The sequence below is a fragment of the Desmodus rotundus genome, chromosome 10 (assembly GCF_022682495.2).
Source record: "Desmodus rotundus isolate HL8 chromosome 10, HLdesRot8A.1, whole genome shotgun sequence".
NCBI lineage: Eukaryota > Metazoa > Chordata > Mammalia > Chiroptera > Phyllostomidae > Desmodus > Desmodus rotundus.
In genome coordinates this window covers 1989157-2006809 of record NC_071396.1, presented here as the reverse complement: position 1 = coordinate 2006809, position 17653 = coordinate 1989157, and the positions used below count along the sequence as shown (strand labels likewise).

General features: G+C 49.4%; 1 protein-coding gene across 4 annotated transcripts in view; it reads left to right on the top strand.

Annotated features, from left to right (window-relative positions):
* The window catches only part of PTPRC (protein tyrosine phosphatase receptor type C), an 85778-nt gene that overhangs the window by 36385 nt on the left and 31740 nt on the right, over positions 1 to 17653 (top strand). The window contains exons 3-12 of one of the 4 annotated variants that reach the window (XM_053913014.2): positions 4097 to 4123; positions 7410 to 7601; positions 8308 to 8445; positions 10848 to 10985; positions 11698 to 11766; positions 12946 to 12972; positions 13595 to 13810; positions 14969 to 15097; positions 16131 to 16268; positions 17349 to 17459. In XM_053913014.2, coding sequence (XP_053768989.1) covers positions 4097 to 4123; positions 7410 to 7601; positions 8308 to 8445; positions 10848 to 10985; positions 11698 to 11766; positions 12946 to 12972; positions 13595 to 13810; positions 14969 to 15097; positions 16131 to 16268; positions 17349 to 17459 — 1185 coding nt within the window. The remainder of the gene's footprint in view (positions 1 to 4096; positions 4124 to 7409; positions 7602 to 8307; positions 8446 to 10847; positions 10986 to 11697; positions 11767 to 12945; positions 12973 to 13594; positions 13811 to 14968; positions 15098 to 16130; positions 16269 to 17348; positions 17460 to 17653) is intronic. The other 3 variants (XM_053913015.2, XM_053913016.2, XM_024576138.4) reach the window with 3 other exon arrangements.

Sequence of the window (17653 nt, the reverse complement as noted above, 5' to 3'; positions counted from 1 at the left end):
TCTTTTTTCCCCAAAGATTTTAGCTAGTATCTATGGATTTCTTTTCTCAACCTCACCAGGCTGCTTTCTCTAACTCCTTGTTCGTGGACGCGCTGGTCTCATTTCTGAGGACGTGAGCTGCTCTTGGTCCTGGGGTTTCTCCTGCTCCTGCGTTCTCTCGCTTCTCCCTGTTTCTCTCCTGGTTCTCTTGGTCTCTGTCTTGTCTGAGGCTTTGGTCTAGGGTTTTCTGGATGTCCCTTAGTATTTAAGAGTGAAGACCCCAAAAAAGCAGGCTGAAATTCTGTGGTGAGGAGTGGGCTCGCAGATCACAGCCTTACTTACGTGCATTTGAGTTTGTGGAGTCTTTCAAAGCAACTGCGTGTCCCTGGATATTAACATTCTATGTTCTATGTGCATTGAATGTCTGAAGTGACCTTCCACAGGGAAGCAGCAACTGCTTTATCCATCGGATTCCAGGCATAACAACAATACAACCAACGTGCTCACATAAAAAGAGGAAGAAAATTATTAGTAGACACGCTCCTTTACGTCTAACACTTCCTAGGCGTATTGGCCGTGCAATTCACCCAACCGCTTCAGCCTCCGCATCATTCCCTATAAAAGAGAAACAAGCATCGCCCACTCCTCGATTAAATGCAGAATCCTAGGTGAGCAGCGGACTTGCATCCTGTCGTCTCATACACGATAAGGGGCCGCGCACAGGTGCGATCATCGCGTATTTACCGGTAAACTGGAGGAGGGAAGGGAAGACGGTTCCTCTGGCTCTCCGAAACCCAGACGAGCGAGAACTTGCCACTTGCACGGGGCGCTCACTCCATGAATGCTTATTCACTGGGTACGACTTCTTGGATTCTCTGTCTGTGGGCCGTCTTCCAGGACTGCGGAGTAAGGAGAGGTGGGGCCTGTGCACTTCTGTGTGCGTTACTTTTGTGCCTTAGTAAGCGAGGAAAACCATGCCGATCTCGTGGTTCAGCTGGCCCTGATGTGTGGTCTTGATTTGCTTTTCCCATTTGTTATAAGAGATGCTGAGAACGAGTGCGTATTCCATCTATTCCATCTCACCCTTCCGACCTTGTGCGTTTAAGAGACTTGCCAAAGCAGACCCGTATACATCCCTGTGGAAATGGCATTCCGTTCCTTTGGGGGCGGCGGGCGGGGAGAGGAGGGTGGGAAGGTGGTATTCACAGCCCAGGTGCCTCTTTTCAAATATTATTTTCACTCAACTGATGCCTAGTTTTTGCCAAAATCTCCGATGGGGACTTGGGGGTGTGACGTCAAGGTAACTTTGAATAAAGGAACATATTGGGAGAGGTAAATTCAGGACCGATAAATTCATGACTTAGAATAACGCAGCTTTGAAGATCAGGGCTCTGTGACCTGAGTCTCACTCCGTGTACCGTCCAAGGTCAGTTCCACTGTTTGATTCTCTCCAGAGTTGAGGGAGGAGCCCCACTTAATGGTTGGCACATTTCTGGTTCTATGGCGCCACCTACTGGAATACTTGTAGAAACACCTTTGTCTAAATGAAAATCCACATACTTAACATTGAAAAAGTATATGTATATGTATTTCTCAGAAGAGTAAAGTCAAAGACTAATATATAAAAGCACTAAGTATATTACTGCGCTCTATTTTATTAAATTCATTTGGTGTGCTTGTCGAATGTAAGAGAGGGTTTAAAATGCAGTTCATACTTTAGAAATAGGGACACCTTGTCTTTATTATAATACACCCATTCGTGTTTCTAATTTGAGATTTGCAGTCAATTTGTTTATATTTCAAAAAATACCTGAAATTAAAAGATTATGCAACCTAGTGGACATGGCTTATTGAAATGAAAACTGCTTCAAGTCCCTTTGCTCTGGTATCTGGATGTTTTTTCTTAAGGATCCAGCCTTCACTCTGGGAGTGGCTCGCATTTTTTTAAAAAATTATTTTAGAGTGCTTCCATGACTGACTTTCGAGTGCCTAAATAATTCTCACGTGATTTATGACGTTAACTAAAAGCGTATCGGTGACTCAGACACCCGCTGATAACGATGTTGCAACCATGAGAACAAGCAGTTTAAGTTTTACCCGGATTCGAAACTGTGACGCTGAAGGTGTGGCATTTTCTTTGCAAAAGATAAGGCTGTGTGTGTGTGCGTGTGTGTGTGTGATTTGTTCCTACAAAGAAAATGAAATAAAACACAAGATAAGGCGCAGTGTTTTCATATAGTCTAACAATCACTCAGTGCAGAAATTGAGGTTCCGAGTCTGGGGTAGGTGTAAAAATTGCTGTTGGGAAGCTTCCCACGTTCCACTTGGGAAGCCTTTGTGGGACGTGAGCATGAACACAGAAGAAAGAGAAGTGGGGTTCATCTTTCCCTTTTGTGGTGACTTCCCCGGGTGCTAAATAGTGTTGCGTTAAAGATTAAAGGGCTTGGAGGAATGTCGAATACGGAGCCGCGATAAAACCAGTAGTACAGACACAGACATACGCAGAGATGGACCACAGGTGCGGACAAAGATGTGTAAGTACAGAAACAGGCGGACGAAGAGGGACAGGTGCAGAGAGCTTATTCTGGTCCCCAGCCCCAAAGCCTCCTCCCGGCTAAACCGGGGGCCTGTGAGTTGGATGTCACCGCAGCTTTACTTGCCTGTCAAAACAATGTTCTTTCCTAAATTAGACTGACACCTCTCTGAATTTTCTCATGGTTGTCTGTACCATCTCTACAGAATTGGATCTGAATGCCTCTGGTTGGGTCCACTTTGTTCCAGCACTTTAAGTCATTAACTCTGTAGTCCAGTTCTGTCTAAGATGATTTTTACTTAGCTTGCGAGCTTTTTTTTTTACTAAACGGGAATCTCCATGGAACCTAACTCAAGGGCTAGCTCTGCTGGAGAGACAGGACTATAAGGAGGAGGAGGCAGGATGCCCGGGGGGTTCAGAGCCTGGCCTGCAGAGTCACACAGGCACAAGGTCAAGCCCGGGCGAGCCCACGCTAGCCTTGCAAACTTGGCCAGACACTCGACTTCTCTAAGCTTCTCGGGGTTGCTGCGATGCTTAAGAGGGAAAATACTAGCGAAGGGTATAATAATACGCCATTCTTCGATGAGTCTTCAAAAAAAGATAAATCTCTAGAAATTGTCCATTTTGGTCATTTACCTTGCTCTCCTCTCCTTTTCAAAACTGAGATTAAAATAGCGCCATGTCACATATTTCTGTGAGAAAGGCATTGCTTCTGAACCAATCAGAACGAAATTAGTGTCTCTGAGGCATCGAGCACAGGGGGCTGGTGAGGAGTCCGCTGGCTGGAGACACTTCTGGCATGTTTAGTAGTCACAGTGCTGTTGTCAAAAACGAAAGCGCTTCCTCCTGTTCCCAGCACCTTTTCTCGTTTCCATAATAAGCATGTGACAGCCTTTCATTCCTTTTTAGAGAATGCTCTGCCCGTGCTTTGGTGGCAATAAATCAGAGCCACAGCGCGCCGTGGTCTGTGGATTTGGTGGCAGAGCCACGAGACCGTCCGCCTTTCTCTGCCATCGAATCCACTGTGGGATTTCTCCTCCGCGTCCTGTGGCGATGGCCCCCACCGCTCGGGGAAAGTCAGCCTCCTTGTCGCTGGCCTGTTGTCTCAGCTGCTCTACGGCATTTTTGAATTTTTTGGTCTACATTTCACACCAAACCAAGCTTATCTGGGGCAGGGGATCGCTCTGTCCTGGTCCCATTCCATCCCTGGAATGTGGCATCATGCTAGCACACAGCAGGAGCTCGATGGACAACCATGACCTAAAACATCAATGACGCATTTGGGGAAACTTTCCCAAGTCTTTTGCAGGCTTGAACGTAATCCCAATAGCTCTCCTTTGTCCTGTTATTTTTCCTGTTTTACCTGAGAATTCGAAAACTTATAGCATGGTTTGACACAATTAGGCTTTGCACACCTAGCACTAAGAGAAGGAAGGTAGTTTTACCGGGGTGAAAGGTACCGAAAATTGTCACTTTGTGAACGTTAACTAGCAGAAATGAGAGGTATATAGATATTTTTATTTACATATGTATGGATGAAATTTGAAACTTTCTAAGAGATGTCTGTTTTCCTTTTTTTTTTAGGAGATACCTCTGTTTCCGTTACTTCTGGTAAGAATTAATATTTGCATTTTACTTATTTTATTTTTTTGTTGCAACGTTTATGTTTATTGTGATAGGATTTTTTGTGATTATCTAATGCAATCCTTCCGTAAGGACAGATTTTCATGACTAGAATGTTTTCTTGTTCTTAATGTTTCTGCTTATAAGATACAAAGTTCGATAACTGCCCGAACATATTATTTGTATATATGTTATTGTATATGAAGTGCAGCTTTTCTCTAACTTTATAGTAAATCACACAACAGATTCCAATCTCTTTGCATTTTAACATAGCAAATAAATCAACTCAAGTTAGATTACAAAACCATATTTAAAAAAAAAACAGGTTAAGCAATTATTTGAGAGATTAGAGAGAAGTTTAAACAGAATTGTTTGTAAAACATACATTCCTTCAGGGGAAAGCTTTGAGACTCTTCGGATATTTTGTGACAATTATTTCTAAATTCTGCTGCCACACCTGAACACAGTCTTATCAAGTGCCCTAGTCCTGTTGTTACAGTTAAACAACATAGATGCTGAAACTAAATGTATACATGTTACATGCAAAGTAAGAGAGAAGTATTAGGTTGCATTTGGTTAAAAATGAATTCTATCACTTAAATGTTACTGCCATTGAACATGTATTATTGATTTCCTGATTAAGTACCTGGTTGGAAGTAGGAATCAAGAAAGGGATAAGACCAAAAGGCCATTCTGACGCAATAGGCAGGATGCCCCAGGCTAACAGGCCCGTTGGCCAAGTTCTGAGGGTTGGGTTACTCAAAGAAGCCTTGCTGTAATTAATGAAAACTCATTCCGAACGACGGACCCAAAGAAGCATGCAAATAGTAATGAAGCACTCCGGGATCTGCCTAAGAAACACACTCTTTTGTTTTTCAAAAGGATCCGATGTCAGCTTTCTACACTTCTGTGATGTGGCAGAGAAGTTTATAAAGCTAGGGACATGCGGGATGCCTTGGCACCCGGTAGTGGGTTTAGGCCACTCACACGCCACTCGGCACCTGCACCCTTTAAGGAGGAGCAAGCTCGTCCCAACCATAGAAACGGCGGTTGTTGCGGGAGGGGGTGGGGATGCGTGGGTGGGAGGGAATGTCTCAAGTGCTGGACGACCACCCCTTCACTGAGAGAGTTCTGTTATCTCTGCCCTGACCCTGTTATTGGAGCCTCCGAACGGTGAGCCCAAGTGAGTTAAAACTGGACCCCAAATGCAAGTGAGAACTGTCTCTCCCTGGAAACCAGAAGTATGTCCAAAGTCGGGGTGCAGGGGCGAGGTAGACTTGGCAATGGAAGCATCTTTTCTAATTCTAAACGGAATTCTAATCGGAGGAACAAGGGAATGGGCACCCAGCTTGAGGGTGTGCAAAGACCCTCTAGGCAGCTTTTCTCCATCCACCCTGGACCGAATTTCTTTGGCTAAAAGTCATCTTCCAGAATGCTGCTCATCCAAATAGTGTAGTACAGTGGCTTGGGGGACTCGGAGTGATTCTTCTCTGGTCTCTGTCATTCACACCTGACAAGAGAGAGGGCTCAGAAATAAAGGCAGAAGGTCGCTACATTTTCCCCAAGCAGATGCCTCAGCCCCTGCCAGCAATGAAGGTAGTTTAACCTAAAACAACAAACAAATCATTGGCCAAGTTTACAGTGACGAGAGAGACTCAAATGCACAGGATTTGGAGGTCCTCCTTCCCTCCTTTTCCCGTCTCCTTTCTCCCTCCCTCTCTTCCTCCTGTCTTTTGTCCACCTCCCTCCCTTTCTTTCGGTCAGGTAGAGCAGGTAAGAGGGGACTAAGGTTAGGCGTAAGGTTTTACACCAAGGACAGGAAGCAGCTACCTGCCTGTGCGTTGGCTGTGTCGACAGGTACTGATGGGCGAACGCCCACAGTGAGAGGATTGGTCTGTGAGTCATTAGGATGTGAGATGGGAGGAACTGGACGTTTTCTTGGGGAGATAACATGTAACAACTGGGCCATCACTCTGTAATCACCGAACAGTCTGCGGTGTTTCACGACCGCTGCAGCCGTTCAGTGAGTTCGGAAGGCTTTTATCTGAATCCAGGAAAAATGGACTTCACTTTAGGTTTGATATTAATGAACGAAGCCAGGACTTCTGTCTGTCGTCTCTATTTGCATATTCTTAATTCCCTGCTCAGTAGCCTCTCCATTCCAGTCCTTAATTCTTTCCTGTCTCATCACTCTCTCTCCCCACATTTGTGCCACTTCATTTTTCTAAACGTGTTGAACTGAATCACCTAAAATACTTGAGTGGCACAGCCCACTTTTGGTTCATTAAACACGGAAAACTGCTAATTCGCTATTCATAGAAGTAAACACATGTCACACATGGAAAACTTAGAAACCGTACCCTCCTATAATCCCAGGGTCCACAGATCACGATGTGCTTCTTTTTTCGTTTAAAACCAATTTTGGCGCATTTCCCCGTTTCTCTTTTACGGAAACGCACTTGCTCAGAGAGCCCCAACACGACAACGAGGCGTGTAACCCGAGGTGCGGGCTCGCCTGCCCTGCAGGACCTGGTGTACTCACCTCAGCCGTGCACACGCTTGTCCCCACAACACACAGCACCCCCGTCTTCTCTCCAAACACTGAGCCTGGACACTGTGTCTCCTGGATCTCAGGGGTGGGTGCCCGCGGTTACGAAAAACGAACCCTTTTTCTGTAGACTTGGGTCATTTGTATTACACCTGTTTGTGAATTTTGTTTTCTAGTCTTTCACCCAGTCTTTGCTTGCTCTGAATCTGATTTATTTTTTTTAAAAATTAGTGCGTATGTAGGCTTCGGTCTTTTATTTCTTCTTGCAAAGCTCGCCCTCCTACCAATCCCTGTTCGACTCCGTCTTTTTCTGTTCTTTTCCTTGTGGATCAGCCTTTTCCTGTTTGTTTCCATGGGCCTCGTCCTTCTGACCCCCGCTGCCCTGGACAGTCGGGAATCCAGTGCTTGCCCAGCAAGACGGTGGGAAACAGCTGTTTCAACTGCACTAGCCTCGCCCCTGCTAGGCACGGCCACTGCGCGGCAGCTGACATCACCTCTGAGTCTCTACACCGTATCCCTGTTTCTGTGCATGTCTACTCGTACGCATGCTCGTGTACAGATGCGTGTGCATTTACACACACACACACACCTCCGTATGCATGCCACGCACCACGTCTGGCACCTGGATGGTGTGTGCGCACACACGCGCGTGTCTGCGGATTATAAACACAGCAGGACGATGCGTATATTCACCTTCTCCTCCTCTGTCTCCCACGAATGCCGCAGGACTGAGCGAACCCGGAGGCCCTGGCACTCACCCTCCAGACGTCCACTCTCCTGCCCACACCACGCCACCCTCACCCGCAAGCACCTCTGAGCCAGACAGCGGCTCCCCAGAAGTCATGCCACCTCTTAGTGCCGGGGGCCCATCCACAGAGATGCCCGCTCGGGACACGGCCAGCGGGCCCCGTGTGACAGGTCTGCGCGCAAGGCACCTGAAGCCGGAAGACGGGAGCCTGTCTCTTTGTCGTTATCATTCTAAAGTTCCCACAACAGGGTTTCTTTAACGGAACCCTGTGCTCAGTTTCCAGGCAGTTGGTTGTGGTAACGTGTCTAAAATGCAGGGAGTCTCGGTGTTTATGAAGTAGTGGCCGGGCAGCGTCAGGAAGGCTCACCTTGCTGGGGGAGGAGGGAGGACAGGAGGGGAACTCCCCACGGGTACCATCCAGGAGGCAGGTCAGGGGCTCTCTGGGGCCCTCAGCTCTCCCCAGGCTGCCTCTGGTCTGTGCTCACTCCGGTTTTCTGTAGCCAGCACACCCCGCCTCGGGCTCTGTCAGCCCTGTGCTGCTGGGCTGTCACCCCAAAGCAGAGGCTTTCTCAGCTCCAGTCCAGCTCCTCCGCACCAGAAAATTATGGGAGACAATTTATTATTTTTTTAAATACAGTGATGATTAATAATCTAGCTTTGTTATTTGGGGTTCCCTCCCCAGGGATATTTGCATTACTTTTTTTTAAAAATTAAGTCAATGAAGTAAATCCGGGCAGACACATGTTTTCATAGAGCGGGTCATTTCAGAGTTTGGTAGATGGTCACGGTTACTGGCCCCTTGTAGCCTCCTAGTGTTTAACTTTTCCACCTGCAGCGGGGACCTGTTGATGAAGTGATGTCACTTTCTTACCTTAGATGCCACATCAGCACCGGGGCCTCCCTTTGCACCGTCCACAGACCCCCAGGCACCCGCTGCCGGACCTGACTCTCAGGCACCCCGCGTGGCTCCCCCACTCTCACTCACTCCGGCCCCGGGCGGCCAGGAGCCAGCAGGTTTGCGGGGTTAGACTTGTGCAAATGTGTGGACGCGTGAAAACCGCCTATGTTTCAGGACGGGGCGAGGGGCGAAACACAGGAGGGTGAAGGACACCTGTTCGTTGGATGGATGGATGCTTTCACAGTTAGCCTGAGGGACCACGTCCCAGAGGTGCTTGTCCCAGAGAGGAAGTGGTGAGGAGGAGAATTATGAGACACGGGAAAACCACGCTGAGCAAGATATATTTATTCAGGGATCGTCTCTGTGTTTCTTTTTATTTGGGCCACGTGTCCACAGAAGAGAGCTTTCTAGGAATAAAGACCCACATTCGGAAGGAAGCCTTTACTTAAAGACCTCCTTCCAGAAAAACCAGACAGTGAAGAGCAGGTGACTTTTGTTAGCCCTGAGACATTAAATTGCTTTTGCAAAGGATGAGGTAATGAGAGGAAGTAGATGCTCCCATCCCCCTTGGAACATCGAGATGCTTTGAGCTTAGCATCTTTGTGTTTATAAAAACCAGGAGACACGGCCCCTCCCTTAACTTTCCAAAGTCAGTGTCTAAATCACGTCTAGGGGCCCCTTTGTATCCTGAAATGCAGGCATGCTTGTCGGGTTACAGCCGGCTCAGCCACACGGATGAACCCGGGACCCCAGCGCCTGGAGGGCAAAAGGGCGGGTGAGGAGCCCTGGGGGGGCAGCCTGCGCTGTACCCGAATCAAATGCAGAGGGGGTGACGCCTGTCAGATCGAATGATGGCTCTTTGAAAGTTGTCAACCTGCTCCCTCGGCGTAAATCCCCATCCCAGGCGACCTACTGACTTTACAGCCAGGAAAAGAGCTGTTTGTTGCTGTCGCCATGGCAGCTGCAGTGAAAAAAAACAAAAAAAACAATCTGGAGCTTCTAGCAAATGGGCAGATTGGGAAATTGTGGCGGGGAAGGAGCTGGAAAAGGACCAGAGAGGACCAGCCGGCCGGGCTGGTGGCCGTGCAGACTCATGGGTCTGCTCTGCCCTGATGAAGGAACCCTCCCGGCGGCTAAGGTCACTCGTTAAAAATCTATTAGAGTGAATTAGCCCAGTTAAATTGTGAATGCCACTCCTACGCCTTCCTGGAGATCCCCTATGCGAGGGACGGTAGCTGTCAGATGAAATGGGGTGATACGGGGCTTGGCGGGGGCCTCTGAGTGGCATGCGGACCGGGGTCTCTTGGAAAAAGAAAAGCCCCAAAAGGCTGGAAACAAACCCAGCTGGTTTGAAAACTCCACTGAGGGTCAGTTCTGTGTCTAAATTCTCTTCTGAAAGGATGCAAAGCCTTTCTCCTGTTCTGGTCCTGTCGGGGTCCACTCCTGAGGACCTCCCGGCTACGCTGCTCCTTCTTTGCTGGTTTTGTTCCCTGAGGGGCTGGAGTGGCTTTTGAAGACAGCACTGGGACCCCGAACCCAAAATTTTGGAAGGTGCCTTTTCCGTCCTAATGGGGGTGTCCCTGTGAGCATGAGGGAGTGGCCGCAGGAGGTCCCGTTTTCAGACCAGGCACCACTGACACACCAGAGTCAGGCTGCGAATATCAGGAGCTGAGGGCTGTGATGTCACGGGAGGGGGACCCAGACACCGAGGCAGCCTGACAAGCTTACACAGGGACTGGCTTATAGTCCTTCGGCTTTGGCTGTGACGCCACCCGGTGGGCACACACTGGCCACCTGTGCTGGACTGCCCGGCCTGGCACCTGTGCGGCTGCGGCCCCTCGTTCTGCCCCGATGGGCTCTCCCACGACGGGAAAAGGAAGACCATGATGTCGGGGTGCCAGGGACCCCCTTTGGTTCTAAGGCAGTTTGATGTTTCCGGTCAGGGGTGCCCACGGAGTGAGAGCAGAATCGGAAGCATCCGCAGGACAGGGAATACCTGGAGCTCCGCGGCTGCTCAGGCAGGAGCGGGCTCAGCCCTACTGTAAGAAAAACAGAACTAAGCAGCTGCGCCGGGGGCCCCTCCCCAGAGAGGGGCGCACCCCGCACGAGGCCCTCGGCACGCGGGGTGCCACGCTTCCCCCTGTGTCGACCTAACACAGCCTGTCCCCGCCCCTGGGCTCTCGGCGCCAGCATGCCAGCGCCCCTCTGTCACTTGGCTGGAATTTGGGTTCTGCGGGCTGTCCAAGCCGCCCCCGAGGTCCCAAACATTTAACATTCGGGCTCTGACGGTGAAGCCTCATGGATTTCCAGCTGTCAGCCCTTCAGCGCACCTCTCTCACCACCTCGCTGAGTCCCAACATCGGGCAGGGCGTATGTCCTAGGGTGTGATGGAAGGGACGGGTCATCTGCTGCTCGGCTTAGCCTCAGTAATCCTGTCCACGTCAGCTGTCTGGCCCCTGCTCCCCACCCCCCATGTGGCAGGGCTGAGGGACAGTGCTGACGGCCTTTCTGATTGCAGGGACTCCGGCAGAGACGGCCCCCTCCAGCGCCTTCCCAGCAGCCACCGCCGCCCTGGCCACCACTGCCCCCAGCCCCGCACACAGCAGCCCCGCTGCCTCACCCACACGCATCTCCAACAGCACCTCCAATTCCTCAGGTCGGGCCAGCGCTCGGGGGCTGGGTGGTGGTAAAGAAAGGGAAACTTGAAATCTGAACGCAGCAGCAAACATGTGGGCGGCTGGGTACTTGGCACATGTCTGTGTATTGCTGTGGATTCGGGCAAGAGAAGCATGCCAGGAAGCTTTTTCTGGGCACATTTTATGTTCTTCTTCATATTATAAGAGTGGATGGAGCCCTGGGACCAAATCCAGCCTCGTTCCCTTGGTAGCCAACTTTGGCACACGGGACCGATACTTCCTGCGTATCGGTGTTCCCTCCTGTAAAATGGGTGCAGTGATGCTCATTTTACCGGACTGTGGTGAGGACTGAAGATACAAAAAGCCTGGTATGAAATGAACAAGAGAGGAACTGGCATTCTTCTTAGTAGTTACAATGAGGAGAGTTAAGATTGAGAGAGAGGGAGGGACTTGAGGAAGCTCACACACCAGGTAAGAATCACGCCAATGAGCGAATCCTTCCTTGGCTGTCAGCTTACACAACGTTTAATTCAAATTATGTGGACTATCAGTCATCTTAAAGATCCTCGTGGGGATAAATCTTCGAGTCAGGATCTTATTTTGAAAACGGCGTGTGTCGGTTCCCTGGTGGAGACGGGGTGAGCCCGTTCTCTTTGCCCCAGGGTCGTCCTCCCCCTCGGCCGTCCCTGCGGCAAACGCATTAACCTTCATTCTTTGTTCATTTCCTTGCAGATCTGGGCACGACCTTTGCAACATCAGCCCCTACAACAAGCAACCTCCCACTCACTACTGCAATCCTAGGTGACAACCTCACCCCCAGTCACGCAGCCACCGTACCAGCACGCGCCTGGGACGTGCTCCCAGAAGGGTCCTTTCTTTGAGACGTTCTGTTGAGGGGTGCAGTCCTGCGGGCGGGGGCCACGGCATGTGCCAGCGGGTGGCAGCAGGGCGTAATGGCTAGAATGGCTAGAGTGTACATGATGTAACAGCCTATGGCGTCCCTCTAGGGGCGTCCCCCAAGAGTGGGGACTTGATGAAAAACGTGGGCAGCAATGACCACATAGCCCAAGGCTCCTTTCTCTCAAAGTGGGGCTGGGTCGTGGCGTGAAAACGAGCAATGCCACCCCAGGACGCTGCAATCCAGGTGATGGGTAGTGAAGGCGTGGGCCCCAGCCACACAGCGTGAACTGAGGCAGCGCCTCCGAGGTACAGACGGCCCCGCTGTCGTCGCCGAGGCCGAGCCTGCGAGGCCACCTTTCACAGGTCCTTCAGCTCAAAGTCCAGAGTAGCAGAAATCACTCGGTTTCCACCCCGTTCTGTAAAATTTCACGCTCACACAAGGCATGTCTCCATCTGTTGAGAGAGCATGTATTACAGTTACCGAAGGCCAAAAGACAGATTGAAACCGCGCTTGCCTTATTTTCTGATGTTTTGAAACAAATGTGCCCACAGAACTGTCTAGACTCGCAGGGGTGTCCAACCCACAGCCCGCGGGCCACCCACAGGTGGCCCAGGATGGCTGTGAATTCGGCCAACACGAAATCGTACCTGTACTTCAAACACAGTGAGATTTTGTTGGTGATTACATGTCGCAACGTATTTAACGTGTGGCCCAAGACAACTCTTCTTCTGCCAGTGTGGCCCAGAGATGCCAAAAGGTTGGACACCCGAGGTTATAATTCTATAAAGCTATTTTGAGATAAGTCAAGGGTCCAGGACCTCGAAAATGTTCTTGACTGCGTGTTGCCGACCACAGTCAGATGTGAGCGCCAAAAGGTCTTGTCATTATTATCGCCATTGCAGCGATCGGGTGAATTCAAAAAACATCCCCTAGAACTAGCCCATTTGTGTAGCACGTGGTCCAGGCATTGCCGAGGCTGTGTGGTCTGTTAAACCTAGCCCGAGAGTCCCTGCACAACCCCCACCCCAAAACGATGGGAGCAGAGATGCTCTAACATGAATTTTTTGTCTCTGTTGCAGCTCCAACTGTGCCTAAGCCGACCTGCGGTAAGTTTGCCCACTGGGAGGCAGCGCGCGGCACTTCCGGAGGGTGCTCTCATTATGTCCTTCTTCGGGTCGAGCTTCTGAGACCCCTTCTGAGACCCCAGCAGGCTCCGCTCACTGGCTCCCATTTCTCACCTACGACTATTTCCAAATCTTAGGAGCCTGAGTCCCTCTCCTTCGGGGGCAGGAGACTTCGATGTCATCATCTCTGTCAGACCAGGACTAATAATCATGCGCTAAGCAACTTGGGGGAAGCCACTTACCTTCCCTTTGGGTGTCTGTGAGATGGAATGAGAGCGAGTCTGTTTGGGGTGGAAGTGAGTGTGAGGGGAAATTCGAGATGTGGGTAACGACTGTAGGCTTCTCGGGAAGAAAAACACGTCTGTGTCCCCATCTCCATTCACTTACAAGCAGGGGCCTTTGGTGAAGCAGGGGAGGGAGTTAGGGAAGATGCTGGGGGGAGGGGGGGGAGGGTGCCGGCTGTGTTCCTTCTCTTTCCATGTTCCTGGGGATGTTTCACGAACAATCTGATATTTTTGAAAGCATGTGTTAAGGAGTTTGCATTAAAGGTAGGTTTCTTTGTTCTGAAAAATAAAACCTCCCTGTTTTATCTATCTTCTTTTAGAGCACAAATTTGCAGGCATCTCTGTGACTTACCATCATGTCAGTGGACACACCTTCAAGGCAAAACTAGAAGTCGGTGATGATGTGACATGTTCCCCTATGTCGTGTCAAAACCGTGAGATCTCTGGCCTGCAGGAATGTGCAACCAAGACTGTCAGCATATCTCACAGTTCATGTACCGAGCCAAATAAAAATTTAACATTGTATGTCCCACCAGGTAAGTACACATTGATGGCCACTTGTATATTGACACACACAGTACCTTGTCGTGCGGGGTGTCTTTCAAGACGCCCGGGAGTCCCCAGGTGACAGGACAGGGCTGAAGGGGAAGGCAGCTAGCAGGACGAGAGTGGGCGAGCTCTCTGGTCCCCTCCCCCAGCAAAGATGATAAAGCCAGAGAAGCCTTCTGCTTACGTCCCTACACGTCCATCCTTCACTGAGCAGTTCCTGCAGATTTGCTCTCACGCAGCCCACGGGGTGATTGTCCCCGAGAGCTCACTTTTCTCCTCCGCTTCATTCACGTCACTAAATACATACGTGTACATATTTAGCCGTTTAAACACGGGTGTGTCTGGAATACACCAGGCGAGACTGCAACGCTGAGGACTTGACGTTTGAGGAAAGAGCAGAACTACTTTCACACAGAAAAGGAGAGCGAGTAGTCCCAGGGCGGGGGGGGGAGGGGGGGCGCCTTCAGGAGGTCCCACTGGCTCAGCTTTGTCGAGAGCGGGGCCTGAGGTCTCTCCTGGCTGCTGCGTCTCCACAAACCACCTCTGCGAAAGGGCGGCAGGGACCACGCCACTGTGTCGAATCTCTCACGTCCTGTCGTAATTCCGGATTACCGACCAGTGAATGAACATTGACGGAGGCTACGTCTAGTGTTTTCCTGAAAAAAATGTCATTTCACGTAAACACTTCCTCTAAATATGACTGAAATAAGTGATCCGTTAAAAACAGAAAGTGACAACTTTTTTAAAAGGCATTCGCCAAGAGGAAGCCCCGCACTCTGTGTGCTAGTCGTTCAGGGAAAACTCAAGGGCCTGTGGAAAAAAGTGAGCATAGAACGAAGAAGTAAAACGGGCCAGGTGTTTTGAGATGTGCAAAGATGCGATTGCACCTGGACGTCCGTTGGGCTCTGGTTTTGAAAAGTAGCATATGTTCGAAAGAAAACGTTACCGACATGTGTGATGTTCAAAAAAAGAACAAACAACAATCGAGAAACACAAAGCCCCGAGTTTCGAGTTTTTCAAAAGGAATCCGAACGCTTGTCTGGAATGTAATTTCTGTGTCACGAATAGAATGTCGGCGACTCTAACAGCATAGGGCACATGGCATGAAATACTCATCACCTGTTTCTGCATCGTCTTCTTGACAGGTCCTGGCCGTTTTCAGTTAAAGACGTGTGGGGACGAGGACGACGCAGATACTTCTCTTTGTTTAACTTGGGAACAAAGTGGAAATTTTACTTGTGAAGAAAGTAAAGTTCAGTACAGACACCAATGTGGTAAGAATATAGCGCTGATCCAAGAACTTTTTGTGGTAGGAAGTTGTTCCCTTCCTGCCTTCCTTCTTTCTCTCCCTCTCGTCCTCCTCCTCCTCGTTCTCTCTCTCTCTCTCTCTCTCTCTCTGGTACATTTGCAGTCAGATCACGGTATTCTCTATACCACTCGAATTTATAAAACAGACAAATCCCCTCCAAAAACCCTCCTGAAATAGTAAAAGTCAACTAATGTGCAAGCGTTCTCTTGGCAACGGTCCCCCACAAGGCCCCGTGGAAGAGGTGCCCAGCGAGGAGCGTCAGAAAGAAGGGGGTGATGCGCCACCAGGGGCAGGAAAGGGGAGCAAGCGTGCGGTCAGGCGACGCCAGAGCTCACTGGGTCAGCCCACCAGCAGCAACAGTCACAGACCACGGCGGGCCCGCGCAGATGAAAGCGCAGCGGGAAGAGAGCCGTCTAGGAATGAGCCAGGCTCATATGGGGGAGGGGGCCAGGGCCGAGCTAGCGTTTCTACTTAATGATTACTGATTGAATGCTTTTTAAGTCCCTTTTTATTTGAGCTGATTGAGGCGGAACCTCCCTCTCTTTGCACAAAGCCATTTGCTAGGCCACACTTGGGAAGACGGACAGACACCCCCCCCCCAGGGGTGAGTACAGGACAGACGTCCAGCTGCGATGCTGGCCTGAGGAAAGCCAGCCCAGATGTGTGCGGACTGACGATAAGACAGGGACCTGAGGTCTCTGTCAGGTGACAGCTACCTCAGGTGCGGTCTCGGTTCGGCACACAGAACCATGCGCTAGTTCCAGCAGTTAAATAAGACACATTCTCAAACTCCACTCTAGTTCCCAACATTTCCTTTAAAGCTGAGTGTGGTAAAATAGTGCATTGTGATAATAGTTTTCAGGATCTTTTTTTCATTATTTTTGCTATTTGCACAGGTTTGCAATCTAATAGATAGTAATTATAAATGTGAAATCTAAAAAGAAAGTTACGTGCCATATTGTATTAATACATTCATATGCAATACTTATTTCTTTCAGGTGATACTGTTTCAAATCAGAAGCAAATTGAAGTAGAAAACCTTGAACCCAGTACAAATTATACTTGTACTTCAAATGTGTCCTATGAAAACTATGCCATTTCTAATCAAAGTAAGACTATTGAAACAAAACCTAGAAGTGAGTATAGTACTTACATACCTACATAAACAGTTTTTCTTTTTCCATCGTTATGATTCTTTGAGTTTCACAGAAATTGATGTTACAGATTTGGAAGAAGGGATTCAGAAACACAGTTGTGTCACTTTTTTATAGAAGAACGTGGAAATAAACAACCTGGGGCCAGTCTTGGTGCCGTTGGGTTTGTGAGCCGTGGGCTGATGTGAGGCTGTGGTGGGAGCGCACTGGGGGCTCAGTGAGATACTGTTCCCGCCTCGCCCGGTCAACTCCGCTTTTCCCAAGCACCGCCCCTTCTTGGGGCACTCAACAAACACAGAACTTAACTCAAAATGGGTTGCAGACCCAAGCTAAAGCTAAAACTATAAAATATCTAGAGGAAGACATGAGAGAGATGTTTTTGCTACTTTAGTGTAGCAAAAATTTCTTAGAAGGCATAGAAAGCAAGAATAATTTTAAAAATTTTACCGATTGGACATCATCAAAATTGAACACTCTTGCTCTTTGAATAAAGCCATTAAGGAAATAAAAGACCAAGCCATCCATTGTGAAAAAATAGCCACCATTAATTTGTTTAAACTAAGAACGTTTTTCCAAAATCCAGAGACTTTTTTGAACTACAAAATGAGACTTGAGCACCTCAGTTAAAAATGGGCAAACGCACCGACCTGTGCCTCCAAGGGGTGTGCCTCACGTCTCTGACACGAGCATTTGCCACATTCTTCATTAGAGTCCCGATAACACGTTCCTGGAGGCGAGGAGAAGGGACACTTCACATAAGGACTGTAGGGGGCGCCATCGGTTCTGCCAGAGACGGCTAGAAATCCCAGGTGGCTGGGCAGTGCTGTGCAGGAGAGGGAGCAGGGTCCCCAGTTAGTCTGCGCGTCGGTGGACTGTCTCCGGTCACGGCGACCCTGCTGCATGACCCCAAAAGCAAACCTAATGTGACCAGGTGTCTTTTTTACAACGTCATTATTAATCCAGCATGGAGTAAAATATGGCTCTTCGTAACGCATGCTTACCGTGTGAAGAATGTTTCCGCCATGTCCTGATTTTTACATTTTATTCCTATTCTCCCCACAGTTCCAGGGCAGCTTCAGAAGCTTTACTGCGCTGGAAGTGACCAAAAAGCAGAGATCTCCTGGAAATCACCTTCAACTTTCTTTCGTGATTTTCTTCTTTGTTGCCAACCAGGTAATTCACGCCGCATGTAATTCCGTGTCGGGGAAGAGAAATCAGGAATCGGGACGCACTAGGCATGGGGACTGAGGCAGTGAGCCCGGCGCCCTCTGCATAGCCACGGTGACCTGCCTGCCACCTGCGGGCCGTGTTCCAGACCCCTGTCTGATCACTGTGACCGCTCCGGCCCCCGAAATGACGGAAGCCCA